The 27993-nt window shown below is 43.9% G+C and overlaps 1 protein-coding gene across 4 annotated transcripts; it reads right to left on the reverse strand.

Moving 5' to 3' along the window:
- Window positions 1–370: 370 nt before the first annotated feature.
- On the reverse strand, window positions 371–27975 carry LOC142588074 (SPARC-related modular calcium-binding protein 1-like). Of its 4 annotated transcripts, none has more exons than XM_075699532.1 (10): window positions 27655–27975; window positions 22845–23259; window positions 21201–21302; window positions 19807–20034; window positions 13345–13449; window positions 9293–9538; window positions 8470–8551; window positions 6445–6520; window positions 5536–5710; window positions 371–3343 (listed from the first exon to the last, which is right to left on the reverse strand). In XM_075699532.1, exons 1-10 carry the CDS (start codon window positions 27826–27828, stop codon window positions 3273–3275), a joined length of 1674 nt encoding a protein of 557 aa, XP_075555647.1. In that variant the 5' UTR covers window positions 27829–27975; the 3' UTR covers window positions 371–3272. The 4 variants fall into 4 exon arrangements, with proteins under 4 accessions (XP_075555647.1, XP_075555646.1, XP_075555649.1 ...); XM_075699531.1 differs by having other exon boundaries at window positions 13345–13485; XM_075699534.1 differs by lacking the exon at window positions 27655–27975 and adding an exon at window positions 27545–27637 and having other exon boundaries at window positions 13345–13485.
- Window positions 27976–27993: the final 18 nt, after the last annotated feature.

The raw sequence follows: 27993 nt of genomic DNA on the forward strand, positions 1-27993 counted from the left end.
AGTTATGCTGACGATTTTAACTCTATCACGTTATAAGTATTTCGGTTAAGCAGTTCTTGTGATGCACAGAGGGGAAAAAAATCAAAGAGTAACAAACACAGAGAAAACTTCTTGAGGGCATTTTTTTGACATCCACAAAACAAAAATATTTTCAGTGTTTTTACAGTTGTAGTACAGAGAAGAAAGCAATGTTAGTGTTCCCAGGACACACACTCTCGAGAAGTCTCGATTACGGTGACAGAAGCCTGGCAAATGCCGCTGCTTTAATATTCACAGCAAATTTTGGCAAGGCTGGAGGGAGGACAGCAGAGCTGATCTGACAATCATCTAAGCTCCCTCCTCGTCGTAGGGAACAAATGGCAGAAATGAATCGACTCTCAGTGAATACCTTTATTACAACCTTTTCAGCCATACATCACATTAGACAGTGGCTGAACAAAGTGTTACTGGTGACCTTACGTCTGATGTCTCGCATCTAACTGCTCCTTTATGAATGAAATCACAGTACACAATGTCGTGCGAAACATGAGCCTGAGGCAGCCAGTGCTCATTTCTACAATGCTATAACCAACCATGGCAAAACAAGAGTTGACAAAGCTGAGTATACGTTCTTCCACTGATGAGCTCACAACATGTGCATTGGTCTGAGAGGGTGTGTGAAAGGTCGGCCGTGGGACCTTTGAAAAAAAAATGTCAGTGTGGAGCAAAAAATGTACTATCATGGACAAATGAACTGTGGACAGGTCAGTTTGAACACACGCACACCATATTAACTCACGTAAGACACACACATCAGAAGTCTTGACAGGGTCTTACATGGGTCAGGCCTACATCTATCTCCCAACACCCATTGCAAGCCATGTGGTTGTTATACAAAACCAGTGGGGGCACATTAAAATCAATGCTGACGTACTATTTTTGTGACCACCATCATGAAACACAATCTGTTCTGATGCAGGCATTAGTGTAACTACCCTTTGGCAAAACATTTTTGTTTGTTTTTCAGAATTCCTGAGCTCCAAATTCAGGGTGTGAGTTTAACATGAAGGCGAGTCTTGCATGAATAAATATGGCAGCTTCACTGAAACACTGTATAAAAACGCTGCAATTCATTTTGCCAGGGCTACAATTACAAAGCAAGTCGCAGGGTACATCAACATTCAAGTCAATTGCATTCCACAATTCTCGAAGTTGAAAACAAGTTTCCGATTCTGCCAACGTCGGCTGAGTTTTTCCTGTTCAGGTTTCGTTTTGTTCACGATGGTAAATTTCAAACATGGAGGCAAAAGTGCTGTCCTCCCCTATCCAAGCGCTCAACATTTGTACGAGAGATCTGAGAAACAATAAAACTGCTTGAAAGGAAATAAAATGTTTGCCACTGAACATCACTAGAGATGATAAAAGCAAGACACTTTGAGTCTGTGGAGCAACCTAAAAAACATCTTGATCGTAATGCATGTTGGGTGAATAGTCAGCAATGCAAAGCATCACTTCACTGCTAAGGAAGAACACAGGACAAGTCCTGAGGCAAGGCGAGCGCAGGTCAGCACTTATCCTGTGCTCTTCCTTAGTCGTCCCCATCCTTTTGCATGCTGCCTTCAATGAACCCACCAGCAGAAGAATGGCTTCACTGCATTGCGTCAACAACCCCAGTTATTCCCTCCCCAAGCTTTCACAGCTCCATAAGTTTGAGTCCACAAACAAGTAAGCAAAGAAGATCGCTGCTTTAATTTTACTCAACAACTTATAGTCACGGCGAATGGAATGGGGTTCAAAGTCACCTTAAGAAAAAAAATAATAAAAAATTATATGCCTAGACTCACAGCTGAAATCAGCTTTCTTTACAAAATCAAGCTTTTTGTGAATAAGGCCAAAATTTGGATGCCTTCTTCATTCAAGATTTAAGAATGCAGACAGATACACTATTCACTCTCGTTTTAGATCGCCTAATGGCTCAAACGTTTATGGCTGAACGTTTGCGATGCGATATTGTTTAAGCACAGTTTGCAACAGGCATTACATGCAGCATGATGGCATGTTGAATCTCTTTACCAGGACTGAAACCTGCAATTTGAGAGACATTGCTCTAAACAAACAATGCGCTAATGCATTCCAAACGGCAAACGAGCCTAAAATACTCGCTTTCATTGATACATCTCTTCAGCAACCACTGCAAGCTTTGACTTTGGTCAATGTCAATAGATGGACACGCTAAAAGGCCTGCGATAAACATGAATGCAGTAACAAAACAGTGATCGTGCTGAAATGGTGGCAAAGATGACATGCTCTCTACCACTGAGTAAGTACATGAGAAACATCATAACAGCATTACCATGTTGACAGTTAGTGCAACAAAGAATTTGCATAATGGAATTGGTTGGCTTGTTTTGGTTAACACAATGGCACAAATGATAATGATGTCGAATGGATAATGTGTGCAGGTACTAAAACTTTGATTCAATATTTTTCTTTAAAACAATGACTACTCATTATGAGTCGTATAGCAAGATTATGCACACAACAAGCAATAACTAGGTCAGTGTCAGGATTTCTTTACAATGGGGCTCAAACATTACTAAAAGCTGCATAACATGAACAATCGTGCAGAAATTGTGCAGATGTGGAAACTTCGATGGCACCAGGAAATATGAATGGAAACGTCTGCTTTTAGAAAAGGCAGATGGCTTTTTAGAATGAACTAAAAAGGACTGCGCAAATTTTGCACACACATTGTTCTGGGTTCTGGGAATGTGACATCACGCAGGCACCAGCCTTCAAGAAAGCAAAATCGAACCCACTTAGCTGGAAAGCTAGAAGAAGACAAAAAAAAGATTATGAAATTATCAAATGATTCTCGTCCTTCGTTCCCATTCCTTCTTTATGACCTGTTGGGCCAAATAGTTCACAAGGACAATAACTACAGCGCAGGATAGCATGCAAAGCATAAAGAATGGAATCGGAGAATAATCACTATGCGAGCCACGGCTCCGAAACACTTCAGCAAGTTCCACACAAAGTGCTCCATGCTCTGCAATGGCACATCTGTCATCGCACAAGCACAGAAAACAACAAATGCTGGGAACTTTCACTTCCGGTAGCCTTACGACAACTCCCAATTAATGTGCGACCCCGTCTAGTACGAGGGTTGTCGATCGAAGGACTGACGAGCAGAAACATCACGCAGTTCAGCGCATGCGGCCATTGCGCCTCAGCTGGGCAACCCCACCATGAGCTGAGGGCAAACTCAAAGGGCATCCTTCACTTCGTTAGCCTCATCTACTTATGAGGATGGTCGAAAATGGATTGGGCCCTTTTCTTGTCCCACTGCTGGGCCGCGCAGAATCTGAAACAGAGGTCACAGAACAATGACTAAAAGGCAAGATCTGACACCATAGCAAGAGCCATTGCATTAATACTTTAATAATTTTTGTGACAGAATTTATGCGGACACTCCAAGCAAATTTCCCCTGTCGGCGTTGCCGTGAGGCTCCGCCTATGTTTAGGTATATGCACATAATATGCTCGTCCATGTTGCATATGCAGGTTATATATTGCTACGCTATTCAATCACTAAAGTTGCTCATACCAGGCCTTAAGTTCTTGACTAAATTATTCCTCAGATTATTCCTCATTGACGAATGCCACGAAACATCAGATTCAAAGCACACACCTTTTATCTTAAACCTTCTCGAGACTATTAAATATTAAAAGTACAAAATGATATCAGTGCTCAAACCTGAAAGTGATGTAATCCTTTAAAGATACCTATTGACATTTCATCAGGGAAGGATGCGCAGCAAATGTCACGGCACTAATATACAAAAAATTAAGATTACTCAGTAGCAGCAATAATTCGACACGCATGTAAAATTAAGAGAAAGGCAAGTAATGCACAACATACATAAGCTGATATCATAAAACAATATGTCACATTTAAGCATAAGAACAAAAAATGCGAGTAACCAATGAAAAAAAAAAACATATATATGCGGGTGTCATGGGCTCACCATGCAATAAAAGCAATGCAGCAATGAATACCAGGCAAGAGTAGTGGTCTCAGAAAAAAAGAACAATGAAAAAAAAAACAAGCAACATATAATATTACATTATTGAAAAAGTATTAGTGGCTACAATACAAGGGCGAATCAGAAAGTCTTTGCCCCTCGAAAACAGCTATTTTCGGCCTGCTCTAGAAAGATTTTCAACCAATAACCATAGCTCACAAATTAATGGAAATGAAGGGGAATGAAAAAACAACTGGTCACAGGTGGAGCACGAACCCACGTCTTCACATGACGCTCTTACCAACTGAGCTACCGCGGCGCCGTTATCTCGTGCACTTGGTGGGGTATTTATGTTTATCTACTAGAACTAAACCTGGGAGTGTTAGCCAGCGCCACACCTCACGGTCTTGATGGCTGATATGGAATATCCTTTCTTGTCGCAGCGTCACATGTACATGATCTTTTTTGGATGAAGGCAACTGGTTAATAAACCCATACGGTATTTACCCGATTCTAACATGCGTATTTCTTTTTTTTAAAAGACGAATGGGCCGAAAATTGCCTGCGCGGTGCAATTGGACACGATACCAAAACCACCTTCGGGACGTTTGTGTGCTTTACCGCATAACAGATATGTATTGAGGCGAAGCTGACTAAAAATCCTGCGGTGAAGCTGACTTTTAGAAACCGGTCACTGTTGTGAAATATATATTAGACACCTGCCCAACTTTATTGCTAAAAAGTCGGGTGCCAGTTAGCCTTTTTTGTTCAAGAGCTTTAATGTCATTTCTACGTTATTTTTCCACTTTGGACACATAGAAAGCGGGCGTGTGTTTGATTCGGGGACGTGCTGGAATCGTGCAAATACCGTACTGTCAAATGAATTAGTGGTGCGCTTTGGCGTTTTCCCTGCATCTTGTTTAATTCCGCCCGCCGGATAATTCGATGAGTTTCATCGGTCGCGTCAGAGTCCAATTAATGGAAGTTGGCTGTATTGCACAAACTGCAGCTGTGCAAAGCCGTATGATAAAATGGACAGGCAACAGCTAACATTTGGGCCCATTGGCCTATCATGCTGCATGGGTAGGCTACAATTCATTGCAACCACTAAGCAGCTTCGGCTTTGCTCATAAATGGGGTGGGAGACCCTGAAGTACAGCATGCTATCACGTGTGCAGCAACATGTTCTTGTGTTGAGGCGTGTGTGTGTGTGTGTGTGTGTGTGTGTGTGTGTGTCTTGCTATGGCATAAGTTCTGCACTCCAGCACTCAGGACTCAATGCATGTTTTCATGTTGAGTGGCTTGCTTTGAGGAAGTAAAACCAAAAACGTTCAACAAAATGTTGTGCTATAAAAAAATATGGCAGATACAGATTTCTTAATCCTATATGTCACCCTTTACTAACCCATCATATTTCTACTGTCAAGAACGAAATGGACACTCAAACTCTGAAGTCGAGAGTCCGTTACAGCAGGGTTTCAAAGCCCCGTTAACGCAGAACGTGGAACAATGGGCCGAGAAAAAACTGTACCTGCCACTGGCTTGCCACACTTCAACCACTCGTCCTGGCTAATTCGGCTGTCATCGTTCTCATCACAGAAGCGAAGAAAGTTGCGCCAGCACTTGCGTAACTTTTTCCTGCCACCGTTCTTGAGGAAGCTTGCCCAGCCACGCCGAAACTGCTTCCACTCTTTTCGCTCCAACACCTGCACACATCAACGTCCCAACGTTCACTGCAACATGCACAAACATGCCCTCAATCAGTGCTTCTCCTTGGCTTCTCTGCCAAGAAGGGCTACACCGCCCCTCAAGTGAAGGAGTTGTTGCACTTCAATAATACTCACTGGTGATCCTTGTATTTTTACAGAATTTTCCCCGCGTATGCGACTTTTGTGGGACACAACTGCACTTTTACTTTTACTTTTAAAAGCAGCACACAAGTGGCAGAAAACTTGGAACAACAGAGGCTGACAAGCAACATACTGTTTTTAGCTCCAAGTGATTTTTTTTTCAATGACCCTGATGTTGCCAATTTTCCATGCTACAGGAATTGGGCTTAATAAACTTGCTCAAAGCAAGTACCCATCAGGTGTCCTCTGAGGGTTCCTCCCACACTGCTCTCGCCATCCAAATATTATTAATAAAGATGTTTTACTCGCTTTCCCCACCAGAAGACTTCTAAGGGTACGCTTGGAGGTAAAATTTCTTTTGTAAATCTTGATGTAGCACTCACAGAATTGTAGAAAGAGCCCCAATTCACATACTTTGTGCAAAACTTGGGAGAACTGGCATTGGCAGTTATTCACTTCTCTCTAGCCTCACTCCCTAGCTATTACAAACAGAAGATGAGGGGATCGGAGGTCATACCTAAAATTTGGGGACTTGATGACCCAACACACTTTTCTAAAGCTCTGCATTGAGGAATGTGGGCCAGTAGTACCTGATTATGGTTGACGTCGAGTGCGGAGAACTTCCATCGCAGCACGTCATCTCCCATGGTCTTCGACCCTGAAGGGCTGCAAGAAATGGTGTTTTTCTCAGCCACACTGTGAGCTAGTCAACTCGCCTGGTATTCTGTGTTTCGAGCCACTCGGCAAAACATGATGGGAACATGCTACATTCGTACAGCAAAAGATTTCTTCATGCCAGACTAGGTAACGCATTCCCTTGTGAACAGTCAATCAAAGAAGTGTACGGGACATGAAATTTGCAAAAAGAAAAAAAGAAAGCTGATTTACCACAAAGTCTAGGCACATAGCTTCAAGCTAAAAGTTTTACTCTGAAGCAGCTCTTGTGACCAACATAATATGACCCATTAAATTAGAAGCGTAAAGCCTTAACACAGCAGACATTCCAATTTGTTGCAGAACTCTCGTCCTGCAACATGTGCGGTTGGCTGTACCTATAGAATTTCTAGTACACACAATAAAATGAACTGCTATTGCAGCCAAATTGAATTGGTATTTAAGCTAGTTGCTGACTGTTCACCTTCACAGAAAGGGAGAGAAAGTTTATGGTACACGAAAGCCACACCTTGTAGGTTTCCACTGAATTTGTTTGGCTTGACTGCTTGATTCATGTTATAGTTACTGCCACTGGCTAGAGCCAAAGCACTTATGCATAGCTGGACAACATGAAGGGGTACTCACAAATGTACAGTACAACCTTTCTGATATGTTGTTAGGGGAACACGAAAAAAGAATGCGACCCACGAAACTGCAACACCTGATAACGCTTACAATAGCACAACTGACAAGAGAAAGAAAGCTACGCTCACAAAAAATCTTATTTAAATTGAATAGGAAGCCAGAAAACTATTGAAAACCTGCTCAGTAAAGCTTGACATTGCTGCATGATGGTTAGACTAAACTTTAAGTGCCCTTTTGCAGTGGTTGTAGCCATAAATCTAACTTAATAAGGCTTGTAATTTCCATACAGTACTTGGGTCATATCTACAATAAGAACAGCCTATTTTCGAGCACTCACAGCCCTTTCCCAGTTTCTGGGCAGCCTTGTATGTCGAAGTAACTGCCCAAGATCATGAAATAGCATCCACAAAGATGAGTGTGACACAACTCCTTGCATCTACATCCAGCTTTTCTTGACTTTTGATTTGGTGAGCTGTGTTGAGATTGGAGACTGCCAAAAGTCTGAACATGGCAATGGCAATGCTTCAGTGTCACAGGGCAGGTTCTATGAGGTGCCTGTTTTCAGTGGCGACATGTGGCAGCCGCCGGAATGATGCCGCACTGACGGTGTGCCGTCACAGCTTTTGAACGCAACAACTACGACCGGTGCCTTAGAGCGTGAGAGCCAAGTAGGCGCAACAAACAGGAATGTATCAACAAGCTTCTAATGTATTCAAAGTTGGAAACACTCTAGCACGTGCTCTTTGCATATAAAAGCATCACACTTGGCCAGTATAAAATCTGGAAAATGCTTATAAGGGGTTTTGAGAGAGAGAGAGAGAGAGAGAGAGAGAGAGAGAGAGAGAGAGAGAGAGAGAGAGAGAGAGAGAGAGAGTTAACCAGACTGAGTCCAGTTTGCTACCCTACGTGTGAAGAGGGGAATGGGGAGTGAAAGCGAGAGAGAGAGAAAACATGAGTCTATACGACGAAAAAGAAAGAAAAAAAAAGACCGGCTTGTAAAACGGAGTCTCATAGTATTTACGGCGCACTGATGCTTGACCCACTATTTTTTCTAAGGTTCAGAGGGTTTGAAAGTTCACTGAACGAAAAAAGAGAGAGAGAAATTGAAAACGTCATGTAAGTACTCCTTTAAAAGAGTACTGACATAGCACATATTTTCAAATTACTTTTTTTTTTTCGTATTTCATATTTTTCGCATATTTTTTTTACGTCTGGATGAACCTCCAAGTGCTTTTTTTCACTGTTCACTCCAACTTCGCTCAACGCGTCTGAAAAAGCCAGTGTTTTTCGGGGAACACACTGACGGCAGGTCCTACCTGGTACCAGCTTGCTCCCGCTCCCTCTCGAAGCTGTGCAGAAGTGCAGCCAAAAACAGCTGCTTCTTCCTGAAGGGGCAACCTGCACAAGCAAAGTCCCCTTGTACTCCCCTTCTTATCTAATTCGTTCACATAGTTACATCAGAGTACCAAACACACAAGGAGCACTTTAGAATGGGGATGGGGTCAATACAGTTGATGCAAACGTACATACAACTGGCAATAGACAAAGGACTAAAGCACATTGTGAAGTAAAAAGCTCATTAATTCAAGTTTCGCAGGAATGGTCATAAATTTAACCTGAATGACACTGGGCCTGACAATGCTCAAATCACTTGGAGCACTTCAAGAATCATAAGTTCTGTTACAAAAGGAGTCAGTGATCCAAAAAAGCGATCCTGATCAGTCTGGTCGTGAGAATACTTATTTAGAGAGACACTTGATGAGTGGCTTCATCGAGTCATTTATAATGACTATGCATTGTGCTACTACATGCATTTGTATGCACTGTGCTGTTTGCTGGTACAAAACGTTTTCGTTAAAATAATATCTGTTATCAACTTTACTATCTGTTGAATGTTTCCTCTTTATCCCTCCACTGGCTTCTTCTAAAGTGTGGTTTCTTGAATTCCAAATAGCAGCTGCATCCCAATAACCTAACAAACTAAAGTAAGAAGATCGCATAAGAAGATCACCTACGTGGCTGGCAGAGGTTTAGGTCCATCATCATCTTACCTATTGATTGTCCAGTCGATACATGAGGAACCTTGCATGGTAGGGTAAAATAACAATGCACAAATAGTCTAGAATGCAGACCACTCGCCTTTAAATGTGTCGCCGAGTAACGTGGCACAGTCAGGCCGAGACGTGGACGTTGTCCCGCGTAGCGGTCGCCCGGTGCGCACACTCACGCACCAGCACAGACCTCCGTGGCACTGGGCCGGCATGTACGTACGGCCATCTGGTTGGCACTCGGGCACGTAGATCCGCGGTGCATCCCGCTGCGCCTCCTGTGCTTGTCGCCGCGCAACACCGCAGTCCTCCCCAGCCCCTACAGGCCAGGGTCCACCTGCGACACATGGAACAGAGACGATTGCCACGTGAAGAGGAAAAAACAAACACACTGGTAATAAAGTACCCTAAGTGAAGGGAACCGAAACAATAAATGTTTTGTTGGTTACAACCACATGAAGCCAACATACAATGAAGCCAAGGAAAGCATAAGGGAAGATACTGTACAATTAAAAAAAAAAGAAAGAAAGAAAAAAGAAAACAAGATATCTTTATGTATAACACATGGAAATAACTGCGCACAACAATGCTCAAATCTTTCATATAGAAACAGTCTTGATTTGCGGATGCCCGACTCATGCACATCGTATATTTGGCCAGCAGCTCTGTTCGCCACCTCGACTGCGATGCTGATAAACTTCAGCTTCTGTTGTGCTACAAGGGACTGCTGTTGAGCACAGCTAAGTTCTGGTTGACCGGCACTATGTACACTATTTGCTAACTGCTAACACAGCCAAAAGTGCAGAATGGCGATCCAAAAAGACGAAGAGAATGGGCGACCATAAACGAGGGAAGAAAGCTTCAAGGTACGGAGATGTGAAAGGGTAGGGATGCCTAGCAGATAAAAAAACTTTGGATGGTGGATAACTTTTTAATTCAAATGTAAACTGCACCTCGACTTTGCTGTTACATTATTTTTTGCATTTTTGATGTGGCATGTGTGCTCGCAACATACAGTAACTGTTGTTTTAAATTAAAATGCAGAAATATTAAAGAATACGGAATTGAAATGCGACAAAAAGACAACTAACGTGCACTTTCTTGGGTATATGTGTATATATATACCTAAATCTAGTTCTGGGAACGCTGGGGAGTGCCACTCAAGGCAGTGTGAAAGAAAGACTTACACTTACGCATACTTAACTGAGATTCAACATAACGTATGTATCATGACAGATAGATTACGTGTAAGTGATTTCACATTCCCTGTTGTTTGTCTAAGCAGCAACGTATATGCGCACATGGGCTCTAACATTTGTGAGTGCCAGCCATGTAGGCAAGTGCACGTTTGCTGTATATGTATAATTCTAGTGGTGTTGTGTCACCACTGTTACTCGCAAAATTCTTATTATTTCTTGAAATAAATCTTTTTTTTTATAACACGTCAGCAATACACGCCGAGGCTTCTCAAAGCGCTGTGACCAGTCACCTTTTGTTCTTTAATTTATGCTGCGCAGGAAGTCATCAAGCCGGCTGAACACGCTAGATGTAGAGAGCTCAATTCAATGTCCACGAAAGCAATCCATACAAATTGCCTGCTCAGATATTTTACGTCAATAAAGGCTGGCGTTGCTACGATTCGTGCCGGGTGCTTGCAGATGCAAGCGCGCAGGCAACACCTCAGTCTAGTCACCACGGACAAGTGCTATAACTGTGGCAAAGTGGAGACTCTAGATCACTTGCTTCTGGGGTGTAGTGCTTTCCAGACACTCCAGGAGGAACTCTCCAGCTGCTACCGCGCGCCTGGGCTGCCAACCGATCACGCGATCCCTCTCGCATGTCGGAGGTGTCTCACAATACACTGCGTCACTATTCGAGCAGTTGGGCCTTGCCACCTGGCTGCTCTACGTGGCCCGATGGTACTGGTGTGCGGGGCCGGTCAATAAACTCTCTCGAGGAAGTCACTCCACAAGTGAACTATGGGTAACTTTGACCTAATTGCTATGTTGTAGGTATGTAACTAGTTCTCTTATATACTCTCTCCTCTCTGTTGTTATCCTCTCTCTGTTCTTTACACCCCTTAATCCCACCTCCACTGCTGACCGTTGTTCAGGTGTCAGCCATCTGCACTAGACAGTTACCACACAGCCGGCAGCAAATTTACTTTCCTCACCTCCTTTTTTACATAGTTTTTATGATTTATGTCTTCACTAAATAAGCCACCAATTACTACTAATGTTACACCTTGATAAAACAAAGTTGGAAACATTGGCAATTAGCTTCGTTATATTGAATTTTCATCACATTAATATTCTATCTTTGATGCACAATTGCCAATGGATTTTTCTTACATGGAAGGGGCAGCAAAATTTGCGGAATTATGGGGCAATCGGAAAAAGCAAATTTGAATGAGAAAAACATTATGTTCAATCTGAGAGATGGCAAGGAAGATACACATTTCGTGCCATGTTGACAATATCTTCACATTGCTGATGCAAAGTGAAGCCAGCCACGCTTTAGCGTCCACTCTGCCCCAAAGGCCACTACTGTGGCTCACAGTGGGATGATGCTATCATGAAAAGTGCCGGCAGCAGGGAGCGAATGCTTCATCTGCCTCTCGCTTCAAGGCATCTACGAAACTAGAGATTACCCAACCTCCAGCATTACACGTGCGGGCAGACAGCGCGCGGCTGCCACTCCGTCTCAGCTCGTCCAGACTTTGCACACGGTGCAGGAGGAGGAGCAGGAGAAGGGAGATCATAATTAAAAGAAAGGAGGAGAGGTCGGCCTGGAGCGGCAGATTACCTCTAAAACGGCATGCGGGCTGCTCAGCCACACTGAAGGCTAGGCATGCGAAGCCATGACCGTACTAGAAAAGGAAATGCGCACCAACCTGCCCCCACCCCTTCCTCCTCACACCTCCCGCCCTCACATGTACTTGATCGTGTTACTGTGAGCTTGCTCCCCTCCCCCTTTCCCCTTCATCGCATGGGAAGAGTGAGCTCACACTTTCTTGGCTCACCCTCACACGCTTTCACTCGCACCACAGCGTGTGGGACACGATGGGATCTTACTAGACAGACTTCATTCGAAACCTGACGTGACTCCACTTCGATGGTCGCTCTCAGTCGCCTGACATGCAATTTGAGAGGTGCATTCGCAAGCAGCTGCATGTAATTCAACCAATGGACCACCTGTGTGAACACAAATTTCCATTTACCGTCTCGGTATTCCTTCGTGGTAGTAGTGAAACTTTGTTATATTGAAATAGTCTACAAACACACTTCGTTATACTGAGGTTCAAAATACATGCTGTTCTGTGGACAAGAAGTTAAAAAAGTTAAATACCTTGTTATATTGAAGTTCGTTACAGTCGAATTCACTGATAACGACACCCGTTTTAACAACATATCAGATATAACAATGAGCAGCCACTGCGGCGCCAACTTTCGTGCATGTTCTATGGTAAAATAAACTGCTTACTGCAACGCTCCCATGCCGCATTATCAGTTATAATAATTAAACCTAGCTACTGGGTGTGCGTGCTGAAAAGAAAAAGAATGCATAATCCTCGAAAGTGTTTGTTCTTTAGATACGAACTGCTTCACCACACCCGCCTTTGTACATGCCTTCGTCGGCAGGCTTCATCGAATTGTTTAAAAAAGAAGAAACAGAAAGAACGTCAAGAAATAATGCAGCCGCTTTGACACACCCATCTTGGGTTTGCACCACCTTGTCACGTCGCATCATCTCTCTTCCACCCCTCTCTACGACGCTGCAGGGTTGAAAGGAGCGATGAAGGCATGCTGTGCGGGGTGCGCTGCACAAAGGCGGGTGTGGTGGAGTGGCATTTCTTTTTTTCCCTGTATCTCGCAACAAGTGATGCTATAAAGCGGGTTAGACTCTACTACTTCAAGTCAAATCAAAGCGTTTAGGTGTTTGTCTCCTTCTGCGTTTTTGTGCAACCCAGTTAAAACGATTATCGGTTACCACAATGGGATTTTTTTGTCACTTGAACATCGTTAGAAGTCGGTGCTCCAACCGTATATATTGAGGTTTAGCCGTACCACGCTCCGCGATTTTTGCGTGCTGCAGGATACTGTGCACCGCATTTCAGGACAACCAAGGGTGGCGTGCACTCACCCGGTTCCTGGGTCTCCTGGCTGTCCTTGTCCTCGTCCTCTGTGGGCCGGTTCTCTGGTCGCAGGGCTCCGGCCAGGACGGCCGCCGCATCCGGGTTTCCCCCCTCTGAGTTCAACGACATGAACACGCGCAGGGAAACCACTGCGTTCCCCTCACATGCCGTGCGTGCGCGCACATGCACCCCAGGCTGCCATGCAGGGCCGGATTAAGAGGGTTGTAACCAACCCCGGGGATGCCACTGCATGATCAGCTGACGTGCAACACTTCCCAAGGAAGTCCTCTCTCTCTTTTTTTTCCGTTCCCACGTGACCCCGGAAGGTGGCAGAAATATACAAAGTTCAGAACGAAAAAAGCGTAGAATGGTACAAAAAAATAAAGTGGCAATGGTCAGGCATTCTCACGCGCCTTTCTGTGCAATTGAAGAACTTGCAGAGAGTGGTAATGTAATCAAGTTAAAAAACAAAGAAGTGAAATGAGACTCCCGGACATCGTGGACAAAGCTAGTACTGAAGAAATGTGCATTTGCTGCATGTGAATTATAGTACTTCACAGTGCTGTAACGAGACGACAGCTTTCATGCGCTGGATGGCTGTTAACGTCTCAGAAATCTACACTCTTCCTCTCACCTCTTTCGTTTTCGTAACGAACACAAGAACACAGAGAGACTAAACTATCAAGCTGAACAGCGGTGCAGGATTCTTTAGTGCTGAGATGGCAGAAGCCACAGGATATCTCCAGTTCCCTTCTTGGGTACACTTAAGCTTCACCATGGATCATATAACCATGCAGTACCATATCAAAATGTATCTCACAAAATTTCAATAGCAAACGATAACTGCATGAACATGTAATACTTCGCATCTGTTCAGCGCTGCGATCCTTTTTGTCTAATTGTGAACATATACTTCTAAAAAAATATCTAGCTGCTGTATGCCTAAGTGCATATCCTAACCGTAAACAGAACTTCGCATATATTTCAATACCTGCACAGCCATGCCACATTGTGTATAGAGTGAATGTTCCCAAGCAGCGGCATATGGTCCCAGATGTTTTAACCCGTCATGCAGCCAGAGCACGGACAATGTTTGGCGCGTGCTCGCTGGTACCGCATGCAAGCAGCAGTGACAGGTGTTGAAGGAAGGCTGTTGCCACCATAGCCATGTTCACGAAGCACAACAAAGAAACTTGAAAGGAAGCTTTGGATTGTGCAAACAATTAATGGAACTGGAAATAATATGCATCACACAAAAGGTCCCCCCATTAAAAACGAACAAGCGTGGCGCATAGGTTGTGTGGCGGTGATCGTGTCTGCAAAGTGCGGAACAGCTGCGTGGTGTGAAAACGGTTGAAGCTTTCAAACAGAAGGCTGCGCACCCTTCCTCCTGAGCGTCGAGGTCACACGGCACAAATGCCTCTATGCAAGACGCGCTGCTTACGATGTCACCAACCATAGTCCATGACTTCGGTTACTCATCCAATTGCCAAACGCATAATGCCACCACAGGAAATGTGTTGTGCAGCAAAAAAGAAAGAGAAGGGGAAAAAAAAAAAAGAGGCATGGCTCATCATGTGAATGTTACGCGGTCCCTCTGCTCGGGTATAAAAGAAGGCATGGAAGGAATGCCGCTTGCAGACGCTAGTCTAGGCAAAGGGAAAGAGCGTAGACGCTCTTTCCCTTTGTCTAGTGGAGCTCGTCCCTGGTGGCACAGAAACAAGACAGTTTAATTTCTTTTATCTCCTCCAATAGGTATGAACAGATTTGAGAACCTTTTTGTAAACAGATACTGAACCAGCATACCTTCCATGTGCGACATGAATTTGCCCAAATGCAGAAGACAAAAACAAAAGATTGTCCAATTTAACACTCAGTGGCGCATTTTCTCTTAGTTTTATTGTAAATGAGACGCTTATGTTTTTTTCTTTCCCAGCTGAAACTAAGATGGATACGAATGTGTGACTTATTTTCAAGAGCACTCTTACTTTTGCACACTATGACTCCGTATCTTTCCTTTTGTTGCCACAGACAGTTGTCTGCGAGTACAGTTTGTAATGACTCATCTGTGACTCAAGCAGCTTCAGCTGAGAGTGCCATGGGCATGTTGTCTTCATTTGCATCTCCCATCTCATCTGCACTTCTCAACTTAAAATGATGACTTGTGATTGATCACCACACTCTGCCTCACCAATTCTACGCAGTGTAGCAGAAGATACGGCTCGGGCCATCAACCAACCAGAAAAGATACTAACCAGGAGAAGGGTTCCTCTAATGTCCAGCTCCGATTGCCCCTGAGCGATGCCAACTGAATGCAAGCTTTATAGAATGGTCAGTAATGCACAGTTGGCTGGACCTTCCCCCTTTTGAACATGCAAGCAGCTCTCATTACTGATTGGCTGACACAAGCCACATCTGTCGCTTTATACTGCATGAAGATGGCGAGGGAGAGAGTAAATAACACCATCAACACTGCACTTACCATTTTCTCATATCGCTCACTGCACACTCTTCACCTTTCTTTCAAGCTTTTTCTTTTGCTATCCTTCAAGAATCAGTGCCACAGGTTAGTATTGGCAGAGTACAGCAACTGCAGACACATGTGTACAGTGACCTGTGATTTTGCCATGAGAATTTAAAAAAAGAAAATTGCATTTGCAAAGCTTACTGTCACTTGAGTTTAGCAGAAAGATAAGAATTTTATGGTCCAAATCATTAAATATAATACGTAGCAGTGCTAGCTGCCTAGACAGTCAGGAAAATAATGCAAATTTGCCTTCGTCTAAACTTCTTGCCACAAGTGGCATCTAGAATATGGCTGTCATATAATGTCACCTGGTTGCTTTCATAATCTGCTGCATGGCAAAGCGCGGCCTTCAAGGTTGGCTTCTGTTAATAACTGGGGTGTGCGTTGTGGACATCAATGGAGATGCAGACTAAGGCCAATTTGCATTTTTTTCTTACCAAACTAGGAAATAAGTGCTAAGTACTACCAGAGTCCTTCCATGTTTTTCTGGTCACGAAACTCCGCCGTCACGCTATGGGAGAGGTTCATATGCTGCCCAAAGGTGCCGCGACGCGGCGCCACTGTGCCACAGAGGGCATCGTTCGCGTACCGAAATGCGTGCGCAGTGCGAGGCGAGCTGACTTTTTGGGTACGTTCTGTGCATGTGCTGTGCTATTTTTCGAGTGTTGGGCTGTTTGGTTGAAGTGGTGGGGTGGGACAACGATGCCGAACACGTGTTGCGTGCCTGGGTGCCGTTCCGGCTACAAGGGCACGACCGAAAAGGTGTCGTTGTTCTGTTTACCTAATAACAAGGAGCAGCGCGAGAAATGGAAGCGGGCCATACCGCGGCAGGAAAGTGGCGGTTTTAATTTCGAATCGAAGTATACACGTGTGTGCGCGAAACACTTTGACGCCTCGGACATCGTCACTGCGTACAATTTCAACATCAACGGCGACGACGTGTCCCTGGAGCGTGAGAAGCCGACGCTGAACACATTTGCTTTATGCTTTGTTGCAACCTCAATTTGTGTTATACCAGGATAGAGTAGTTCACAGCAATAGCGCCCTTACCCCGACCATCTATGAAAGGTATAGCATTAGAATTCCTTTAAATGCAAGTGTTAAAACAGAATAATATGCATTGTTTTATTTCCCATTGTCCTTTAGTCTTGGCTAATGATGGGCTACAATTCTTCAATTGCACGTATTTTTAAGTCTATAAGCTGCTATGAGTAAGAAGGTTATTAGCACACTGTTAGCTACATTTGTATTATGATTTGCTGAGCAAGTTTTGTCTGCATATTTAAGTAACAGCTGAAGAAGTAGAAAGGTGGTATCTCTAACAAGCCATTTAAAAAAAATTGCTGTATTTGTGATGTGGCTACTTGTGTTCGTTTAAGAGTTCTTTAGCCGTGTGTTATGAAATGCTTATGCTTTACACTTTCTTGTTTATAGAAACAATCGACTATGCATTGTGTACTTACAGTATTGCCATTCGTTTGCTGGTGTTTGTTTCCTGCCTCCCAATGCATACCTCTCACGTTTGATCTTATTTCTTTATGCGTATTATATCAGTGTCATGCTTTTAACAAACTTCTTGCATTGTGAATGGTGGACCATTTGTGACCGGACGCCTCCGTGCTATCTGTATTTCGCTCCGCTTATTTTACATGATAAATAAATGATCGTGCTTGTATTTTGTTTTTGCACCAACACGTTTTATTTATTTTCTTAATCGAATTATAAAGTTTTTTTTTTTTCATTTTTCGACCATGATAAGAATATCAGGACCGGTGATTGCAACATTTTAACATATTGTAAATAGTTCCGAATTAAGAACCAAAATACCTAGTCTCGTCGTTTCTGCGTCGAAACCACGAGCAGTGAAGTGCTGGGCTTACTGATGCTTCTAAACGACTGCTTGCTAAGGCAATTGCCTAATTACAGCTAGTTTCAACTGTGCAGGTACTAACACTTCAGGTTCGCCTTAATCCGTTGTTAAAAGCCGCACCGAAGGCATTTAGCAGGATGCGTTGCTGGGCAAGCTGGTTCATTGTAATAGGAAACATTGGTTGCGCTTTCTAGACAATCACATGTAAGAAGACAGGACAGGTCTGTCTGTCTGTCCTGTCTTCTTACATGTGATTGTCTAGGAAGACATTTAGTAGCGAAGTTCGTCTTGCATTAATTCTACCTAAATTTTATTCAGAAATGACATCGCTTTGCAAGAAATCTTAAGCGCATGGAGCAGCTCAGTTCCCTTGTCTTTGTCATTAAGTATTCTACGGTAGCAGCCCTTTGCAATAGCAATTTCATTCTTTTGATCTCGTTATAAGATACTGCCCACAGAGTCCTTCTGTGCCACAGTTTAACAGAAACTGAACAGCTGTGCTCGGCGAACAATCTGGCGCTATGCGCAACGGAGAATTGGCGCTTACTCCTCTGGTGATAAGTGGGACCACTGGCGTTTTGTCGCGAATGCGCGGTGCTTAATTTAAGGCAAATATTAAAAAGCGGAGCCCACCGAAGCGTTGAGGCGAATGGCGATGACGAAGAAATCCGGACCGGGACCGCCCGGCCGTGTACAGCGGACACACTTCGACGGGGGCGAAATGCAAAACACCCGTTTATTTAAATTTAGGTGCATTTTAAAGGATCCCAGGTGGTCAAAACTAATCCCGAGTCCCCCACTACGGCGTGCCTCATAATCGTATCGCGGTTCTGGCTCTTAAAATTCCAGATCTTTCTTCTTTTTGGTCTGAGACCGCCGCAAGCTCCATGTTATGAGCGGCTTTTTTTTTCGTCCCGTGCGCTCATATCATCGCAGAAGACACGCTCAGGCAGTAATTTAATTATATTCAATGTTAAAAATAGTTACGTGAAACTAAAGCGATCGTTGAGGAAGTTGAGAAAGCTAGAATACCGAGGCTGCCCCACACACAACCACAGCGGTAGCGGCGTTCGCATGCCCTCTCATGCACGGTTGCGCCTCTAGCGGCGGGCGCTGGCGCTATATGAAACTGAGGCGGCAGTTTCGTGACCAGAAAAAACATGGAAGGACTCTGGTACTACACTGAACGATTTGGACTGTAATATGCAAGTTTGCTGCCAGATTTGAGTGAAAGCAAAGCAGCAGTAAACACAAAATCATTTTGCAGTATTGCAAGGGGTGCGGGCAGAGGTTACCACCAGACCATGCGAGTAATAGCACTAAGAGCGACACTGAATTATTCAGACTTTATTAATTCAATTAGCATTCTTAGCATACCCCACCCACTTTCCTCGGTCTGTGTCTCTAACTGTCTTCTGTGCACAACGACATATTTATTCAGCTGGAGGGACCCCACTCCCAAGCCCCGATGTTACATGACTCACTGCCTGCACAATCTGAACAGTCCTGCTCTAGCACATTGGGCTGGCGCCAGTGGGGCTATCCTTCTTTCCATTGATAGTTTGAATGAATGTGTGGTTTTTATTGGCGCAAGGGCCTTCCATTGATAGTTTAACGGGGCCGTGGAAATAACGCGGTTTGCTTGTTTCCGAACTCACAATTTTCTTTCACTGGATATATAGGATATGCAGGACACGACATATATGTCATTATATATTTGACATGAGCACAATGAGAATTATGCTGGAGTGCAATTTGACATGCAGCGCAAGACATGTGGGTTGACTTCCCAGCAGTGATTTCGAGTTCCATGTGAACGTGCTTCTCGAATGGCTGTGAAGCAGAGCAGGGAGTGTCGCTACAATGCATTAGTACTTTAATGTCAACAGCAATCGTGAGATGGGCTCTGCCATAACTTTTTATTAAATGCAATCTCACTGCAAAGCTTGAGCGAAAATAGAAGCAACAGCAAGAGCGAAACCCTCTCTTTAAAATTTTTAAAGGAAAAAGCACAGGTCACTGTACAAAGTCACTTAATCCGGCCCCGCAAACATGCAAAGAGAAGGTGCTTACTGTCCACGCGGACAGGGCTCCCCTGAAGACAGTATAGCCACTCGGAGAGCGACAGAAGCCGATCCCGATTGGCGTCGCAGTACCGGGCGAGGCCCCGGGCACACGCCTGAGGCTCCACGATGCGACGTGCCAGACGTCGCAGGTCACGAACCTCGTGCAGCTGCAGGTGTCCATCGTTGTCCATGTCCAGCTCGGAGAACTTCCACCTGAGCACCGCCGGCACACGACCTGCGTTGTTGTGCCGCCATAAAAGCTGCCTTAGTTTCCCTCGATGGATGCCACAGTCGCGAAGGCGCTGTGCTGCCGATGCAATCGCCTCGCTATTGCACATGGTAGCAGTGCTGCCCTGCCATTTCTCTTTTGCTTGCAAACATTTTATTATTTGATAATACCTTACAGACCCCATTCAGGGCATCGTGTAATGGAGGCATCATAAAAGCAAGATTGCTGCACCATCCTCCCCAAAACAAAAAAAGCTAATTAGGAAAAGTGCAGAACAAACAAAACAACAGATAAGTTTTGTAGTAGTTTGATTATTGGCACAACTAATTGTGCCAGAATCGTATGTAAAATCCATGAGAATGAGCTGAATCATGGTTCAGGACAACATTCATTTGGGCTAGATGGTGGATACTTGAATTAGGAAGGAACAGCGCCAAGTAAGACAATCACGAGAGGGAGAACGGCACAGGACAAGCGCCAACTTCATCTATCTTTATTCACCGAAAAATCAGCAAATATAAGGAAAATCACAGACATGCACACAATGACCATAATGCATCATCTGTTAAACTGTTCTAGATACGACATTTTGCTTTTGAAGAAGGTCGTGGAAGTATCACTAACACAGTTTCTTCCTCTCTTCTTTATATGGAATGCTTCCAAGACCTCACGTGCCTTTGTTTCCCTGCTTCTGCCAAAAATCTTTATCTCTCGGAACCGTGGTTCCCACTTCTTGCAGGATCCCTCTCGCGATCGCCTTAGTTGGCGCTGTTCCTTTCTAATCCAAAATGAGCTGAATATTTCCGCGAACTTGCTAAAAATCCACACAGCAAATCATTTTGCACTTGCAAATTCCCAAGTGCGAAATTGCAAGTAAAATCCCACTATGCAAAATTGACTTAACAGTGAGTTCCCTCTACCCAGATGCTTTCAGTGATAACCCACAAAGCCAAGAGCCCTTAAATGATCCTCATAATGTGATACCACTAAGAAAAATATGAAAGGTGTTGAAAAACAATTTCTTTCGTTAACGCTTAGGACATTTACTGCCTGCGTAGGGGGACAACCTAGAACTGTGCTTACAACTGAGGGTGTACTAGGAATGTACTAAGGGTGTCACCGAGGTGCATAAATAGGGGCGCCACAGATATGGGTGCACAACAGGGGTGTACCTGTGGCATTGGCAGTGGGAGGCTTGGGGAGCCTGTCAAACTCCTTCTGGAATATGCCCACCAAGTTCAGGTTGAACCGACTGCGATCGACACTTGAACAACCTGTGAGAAGAAAACAAAGGGCGCTAAGTATGTCACAAGAAAATTTTACCTCAGAAGCTCTCGTCATAAGTACATGGGAACAAAGAAATAATTTTGCACTTCCATTGCACCCAATTTGATGAGATTTGTTCCGGTTAACAGAACGACAACAGTAACAAGTAGATTTTCTATTTAGGCTGTAAACAAGAATTGCTGAGGATTGCACAAATTTTGACTGACTGAGGCATCAAGTTAGCGCAGCAATAAAAAGCACATTGCAATTCTGTAAGTTGTTATCGTGACGTCTAAAGAGGACAACATGGATGTAGAGTCGTCGACCGATTATTTGGACGTGCTTGATTATTCGGACTGTTTCGTGGCACCACCACTGTTCAAGGATGACTGAAATTTCAGGCACCTTACAGCGCACTGTTCAATAAATCGGGCTCAGCCTGCATGAATCAAATATAAATAGTGATATTCTCGGTTTGGTACGTCACCGGCATGGAGTTTGACAAAGTTTGTTGCACTTAACAGAAAAAGTTATAATCTAGTTACTGCAGGAAGCAGATTTATTTATTTGGCCTGTCAATCTTTTTTAAAAAATTTCGTTGAGAACTGAAAAGCTGAAAAAAAACTGAATTATCAAGTTTGCAACGCTGTAACTCGGCAACGAAAAATGATATCACAATCCTGTGAACTTCACCTGGTCATACACTTGAAATGAACAAAATTGATGTGTTATACACTGCTCTGAAATTTATCCAGCCTGGCCTTATCTGCCCGTATCTCCATGGCATGGCACTTCTGTCAGTTGTTGAGTACGGCGGTTGTGCTCCATGCATCCACGGCGTACGAGCAGCGAAGTGCCATTCGTTTTCTATGGAGCAAGGGACGAATGGCCTCGAAATTTACAGGGAAATGCAGCTTACATAAGGGGGAAGGTGTCTCACTTTGAGAAGTGTGAGGTGGTGGTGTTGTGAGCTCATAAAAGGTCGTGAAGACCTCCATGACAATGAGCGTTAAGGGAGGCCACGTGACGAATTCTACCACAGGGGCATCTCAAATTTAGTGCTGTGATGGAACAAATGCCTGGACCGGTGTGGCGACTACGTGGGAAAATAGTGTAAAGTATGTAGAATAGTACGCATTATTGTAATTACCTGTATGTACCTTATTTTGGCTAATAAAATATAGGGGCAAAGACTTTCTCCTCGCATTTTTCACATGTCCCTTGAATTACTATTTCTTAAATTTCACTATCATAAAATAAGCTTCTTTTCTTATACTTTTTAAATATTTTGTTGCTAATAGACACCCATTTAATTTCTCATTTCGGAGGTCAACAGGTGGCATCCAGAACGTCAACGTCAGGACGCGCTTCCAGCTCTTGTGAAGCACAAACGCATGGCCTCTGAGATTGGCTTCCGTGGCTTCTGTTACTCTGAGGAAGACCTCCCTTGAGGTGTGATTTGGACACTAACGTAACATTCTCGTGAGTGTGCTGCCGTGTTGAAAAGAAGTCAACATCAAGAACAATGCAGTTAACACAATGTTCCTCACCTGTCTTGGCCTGTGCCTGGTGAGACGCCCTGCGCTGGAACGACCCCTGTCGCCGGGTGGTGCAGTTGGGTTTCTGCTGGTGAACAGAGGTTCCCACCAGGGGCCTGCCCTGGGCGTCCACGCACCAACAGTATCCCGTCAGCTGGTGGCACTGGACAAGCTGGAATGCGCCGTCCGGCGCGCACTCTGGGACGAACGAGCCTGGCTGCTGCTTCTGCTGCTTGCGCTGGAGCAGGCACCGTGCCACCCCTGCGGCTTGTGTTGGCTCGGTGCAGGGGCCGGCATGGCGTATTTCCACAAAATTCCCCTCGCATCGGGAACGCTCAAAGTCGCAACGCGTGGTGTATGTGCGCCCATCTGAGCCACAAAGAGGCTCCCCGGTGCAGTTCTGCATAGGAGGTGGGCATCCTGCCGTCTGCAGAGGGGACAGAAATGATTGTAAGCTTAGAACAGAACATGGTGGTGGTGGCAGTGATGATGATGATGATGATAATGATGATGATGGTGGTGGTGGTGGTCATAATAATAATTGTTATTATTTTTTATCAGTGCATCTACTATTAACAAAGGATGTGGGAATAAGAACGGTGAACCACTTGACAATGTCTCTGCCACCTGCGTAGTAGAAAGCGAGAGGAAGATACAACGAACACAATTAGTATATAAAGATGAAGTCACAATGAGGGATATGCATCCTAAATACGTACATTACTACAACTTACGTGAAACACACTATGCAGCCTAAATGAGAACAGTAATGTTAACTAGTTTAGACGTACAACATAATGTAAAGTGCAACATATACATAAAGTAGCCTACATAATATTGCCAACATTTGCACAGGGAAAACCTTTCCTGACATCGTCAGGATACAGCTGTGCCACAGCTGTGCCAGCTTGAACATGTGAAGCTGTTATGACATTATTTATATGTCAATTGTTTAGATTGCACAAAAGCATTTACAGCACATGTAAGTGCACCCGTCAGCAAAAGTATACTGACAAGAGGCTTGCCAAAAAATCTGAATTTATTTGTAATCCAGAGGCACAAAGCGACATTGACAAGTGCACTGGAAAGTTTGCAATGCCAAGTTGGAACTACCATGCTCAATTTCAAGTTATATTCATCGGTGAAGAAGAAAATCAGCTTTATCGCAGCTGGTCACAACTGGTCCATACACTTTTGCCTAAAGGAGTGCAATCTGATTAGACTTGTCCCATCTAGCTGCAGTGATCGCGACATAACACAGGTGATGTAATCTGATACAGAGAGTGCATCTGTCACTGAAACAAAGCAGTGATAACAATGATAACTAGGGGAATGGGGTCAACAGTGAAAAGCAAAACACATCCGTAGCGGTATACAAGGTATGGCAGGTATTTGAGAAGAAACACCTGAGTGAAGCAAAACAATAAATTTAACAAAATAAATAAAAGTAAATCTTTGTTGCAGTTACCCTTTGATGTCGCAAAACATCAGGGCCACCTCGATTGAGAACAGAGCTTTCGTAAACAAAAAAACAAAGATGTTCCTGATGCAAGTTTTCGAGTTACCTGTAACTACAATAAACTGTATGTAACTGCTTGACAAAAACATTTATTAACAATCACTAAAGTTAACTACACTTGAGCCCACTTACAAGGAACTGTCCTGAGGTGTAAAAAGCCTCTGTTGTAAGACAATTTAGTTCTTACTGTACTTGCCCTCAAAACAATCTCTGAAGGAGAAGAAGCAGGTCACTGTCCCTAGACAAAACAGCATGGTGTTGTAAGATCTATATAAATCTCTTCTTTACAATGGGAAGCCTGCTACACAAAAGTGTGTTAAGTAACCTTGAGCACACAATGCAAAGTTTGGGAGCACAGTTAATCGATTAAGGGTGCCAGATGATCTGTCCATTGTGCTTCTTATACAAAATGATGCTTTGAGATCCCCCCATGTGGAGCTGCTCTGGTTAAAAACACTTGAGAACTTTTCCATGACCAGACAGTATTCCGTCGAACTCCCACCTACAATAGTAATACCTAGTACAGACACCCTTGTTGTTGTGCCAGAAAACGTGTCGAGGTTTGCTTCACTGGCACGTATCCAGCAAGTGCAGTCTCAACTTTTGACAGGCTATACTCAAGTTTGCTGTACGTAACCTAGCACTGTGAATGTGTGGCTGCCCATAGTGCTCCATTCTTGCTGCGTAAATTTCGTTGCAGAACTGTTCTCGAGGATTACATTATAGCGTGCTTACAGTATAGGCTGCCTTCAACAGCTTGATGAACGATGCTGCCCGTTCCTTCAGCATACTCTTGACATAGAATGTATGGTGCACAAGATAAGTGGCTTTGAAAGTTAAAATTTCTGGCAAGATCATAGTTTGTGCTTCTCTGTGCACCACACGTGCTCTTCTGTTAACTTTTAGGGTGTGTGAGCTGGCAAGGCATCCTTTCTGCATCTTCGTTTAGAGGTCAGTTAGTTGCGACTGCTGTGCCATAATTTGGTTCGTTAGTACTAGCTGATCTAGCGAGGTAGTTGTAAATTAGTGCATTCCACAGGCTTTTTGTAAAATGTTTCAGATCATGGAAAACTGTTCACGCAAAGTAATTTTATCACGCAAAGTAATTTTAAGTGAAGCCATTGTAAGTGGGATAAACTTTATCAAGCTGCAATAAAATGACAGACACACTTTTGCAAGCAATATTCTTGTTGAACTGAGTGATAATGATTCCAAGGTTTTATTGAGCCAGACTGCTCTTTATCTTTCTCTCTTAAATGAATACATGTTTTCAAGCCAAGTAATAATAATAATAATAATAATAATAATAATAATAATAATAATAATAATAATAATAATAATAATAATAATAATAATAATAATCCAGAGACAACAAACATAGCAGACTTGTCACAGCTAACATTGTCTCATAATTAAACATCCAAGTTTTGTCTGCAGCATGTGTCTGCAGGATAAGCTGGATATATTCAACACAGTCGTTTCCAACTCTCCATCTCCCCTCGTTTCGCAAATTCACCATACCACTTTGTCAAGCAAACCAACAAGACCAACTAGGGTTGTGCAAGTATCTGGAACTTTTGAATAACGTACTAAGTATATTCGCCTTTTCGCTTTGGTCTTCGAACTTAATACTCACTATTCGTAAACACCAATATTTTTCTAGTAGTCTTAGAATACTGTGAATCCCCAAATGTGTGCTAAATTCCATCCAGGCAGCCACAGAAAACATAAAGCATTAGGAGTTATGCAGTGGAGTATGTAACCACACTCAGGGAGCCCGACTTTGACTAAACTGTTGTCATTCACCAATGAGTCCCGAGTGTGCAAATAAAGTGCTTGTTTACTTCTAATAATCCATTTGTTCTCTTAATAAAGAACGCTTCATGATGCGTAACAACAGAAACTTGCGAATGTTGTTGATATACTAGGACATGGAAATTGATGGCTAGAACGGCTGTTCGTTATTCAAACATATTCAATATTCTATTCGATCCCTAAAATTAGCATTCATGAACCCTTAAGACCAACACCATGTTGCAATGTGTGTTGTTAATAGCCTGCCATTCTACATTATATATATATATATATATATATATATATATATATATATATATATATATATATCTTTGTGCTTAAAATCATGTAGCTGTTTCTTAAGAGGTAAGCATGTGAGGGATGCAGCCATGTCAGCTGTAATATATATATATATTACAGCTGACATGGCTGCATCCCTCACATGCTTACCTCTTAAGAAACAGCTACATGATTTTAAGCACAAAGAGAAAGATCTGTAATGTATAGCACGCGCGTTTATTCAGTTAAGTGTAAATTAAATCAGCTAGCATTAGAAAATAGCACAATGCAAGAAGCCAATTTAAATATTACATTGTAACTGATATCTGAAGTACTTTTAGCCTTAATGGGCGATAAATACAAGTGTACAAATGACACTTCAAGAATCTGTAACAGCCGACAATCACGAAAACTGCGATAGATAAGAAGCAAGCGCTAACTTCATAAGGCACGCCGGGCACTTGTCAATTCGTTCCGGTATGCATCGCTGGCAATGTGTCAACCTCAAAACATATCTCGGTTTCCGCGCTTGCTAGGCTCAAGGTTAGATACCGCGTGCTCACAATATGAACCCATTCAGAGTACGGCAGCCACGACGCAGATCGCCTTAATTACTTCCAGCCGGGCACCGACATCCCTCGTTCCCCGAAGAGCCGTCGCTAACTGTTTACATGTAGAGAAGCCCGAACGTAGAAAAAAGAAATAAGAACAGCCCGTGGACGAAGGGATCTCCACTTGTTTCGATTGTAAGTACCTGTGCGAAGGGCGCACAGATACGAGCTACGAAACCGCGAACCCGCTCGCCGCGAGTGGCTTTACAGAAGAAACAACTTTTCTTGTTTTGTTTGTTTTCTACCGCTGATGACCGTTCACGGCCGATGCTCGCGTACGCAGAGCAAGAGAGCCGAGCTGGAAAACCGCGCTCAACCACCTGCCAGTCGGAAACACCACTTGGGCTGCGGTTACGCTCTTAATCAGCCGCCTTCCGCACACCCGATGTCACGTGTCAAGCGACGCCGAGAGGAAATGACAACTGTCGTGATGAGGCCCGAGCCCCACGTACCATACGAAGCGCGCTCGCAGCAGCAGGTAAGCAAGTACGTATACAACACACACGCACCAACACACGCACAGGCGGCACGCAGTCTCGTCAGCGCGCTGGATCAGCACGTGCGCGCGTTTTGCGATTGCGTGCACGAAGAGTCCCAGGTGTCGCTACCCGCGTCTCACCTGGAGAGCCAGCGTCGGGTCCGCAGCTGTAGCGAGGGCGAGCGCGGCGGCAAAGGCAGCGAGCAGGGCCATAATGCCCCACTGCGCGCACATCCATCCGCTGCCTGCAGCGAAGGCCGGACTCGCGCAGGAAGCCGTCGGAGCCAGCGCCGTGCTAGTAGCAAAAGCGTTCATGGAATCCGTGTTTTAGCAACCAACAAAATTACTTCCACTTGGACCCTTCAAAATTTGTCGCGGCACCTACTGCAAATTAGAAAACTAAAGGCTGCGTAATTTATCAATTATTCGGCAAAAATATTCATTTAGATTACACATAGAGGGCGCTAAGCTCTGTAAGTT

The sequence above is a fragment of the Dermacentor variabilis genome, chromosome 7 (genome assembly GCF_050947875.1).
Source record: "Dermacentor variabilis isolate Ectoservices chromosome 7, ASM5094787v1, whole genome shotgun sequence".
NCBI lineage: Eukaryota > Metazoa > Arthropoda > Arachnida > Ixodida > Ixodidae > Dermacentor > Dermacentor variabilis.

Coding starts and splice junctions, on each gene's coding strand:
- LOC142588074 (XM_075699531.1), bottom strand. CDS start 27,828: ATGAACGCTTTTGCTACTAGCACGGCGCTGGCTCCGACGGCTTCCTGC. Junction 20,035..21,200: donor TCCCACTGCCAATGCCACAG/GTACACCCCTGT, acceptor ACAACAACGCAG/GTCGTGTGCCGGCGGTGCTC. Junction 13,486..19,806: donor GAGCCCTGTCCGCGTGGACA/GTAAGCACCTTC, acceptor AGGGGAACGCAG/TGGTTTCCCTGCGCGTGTTC.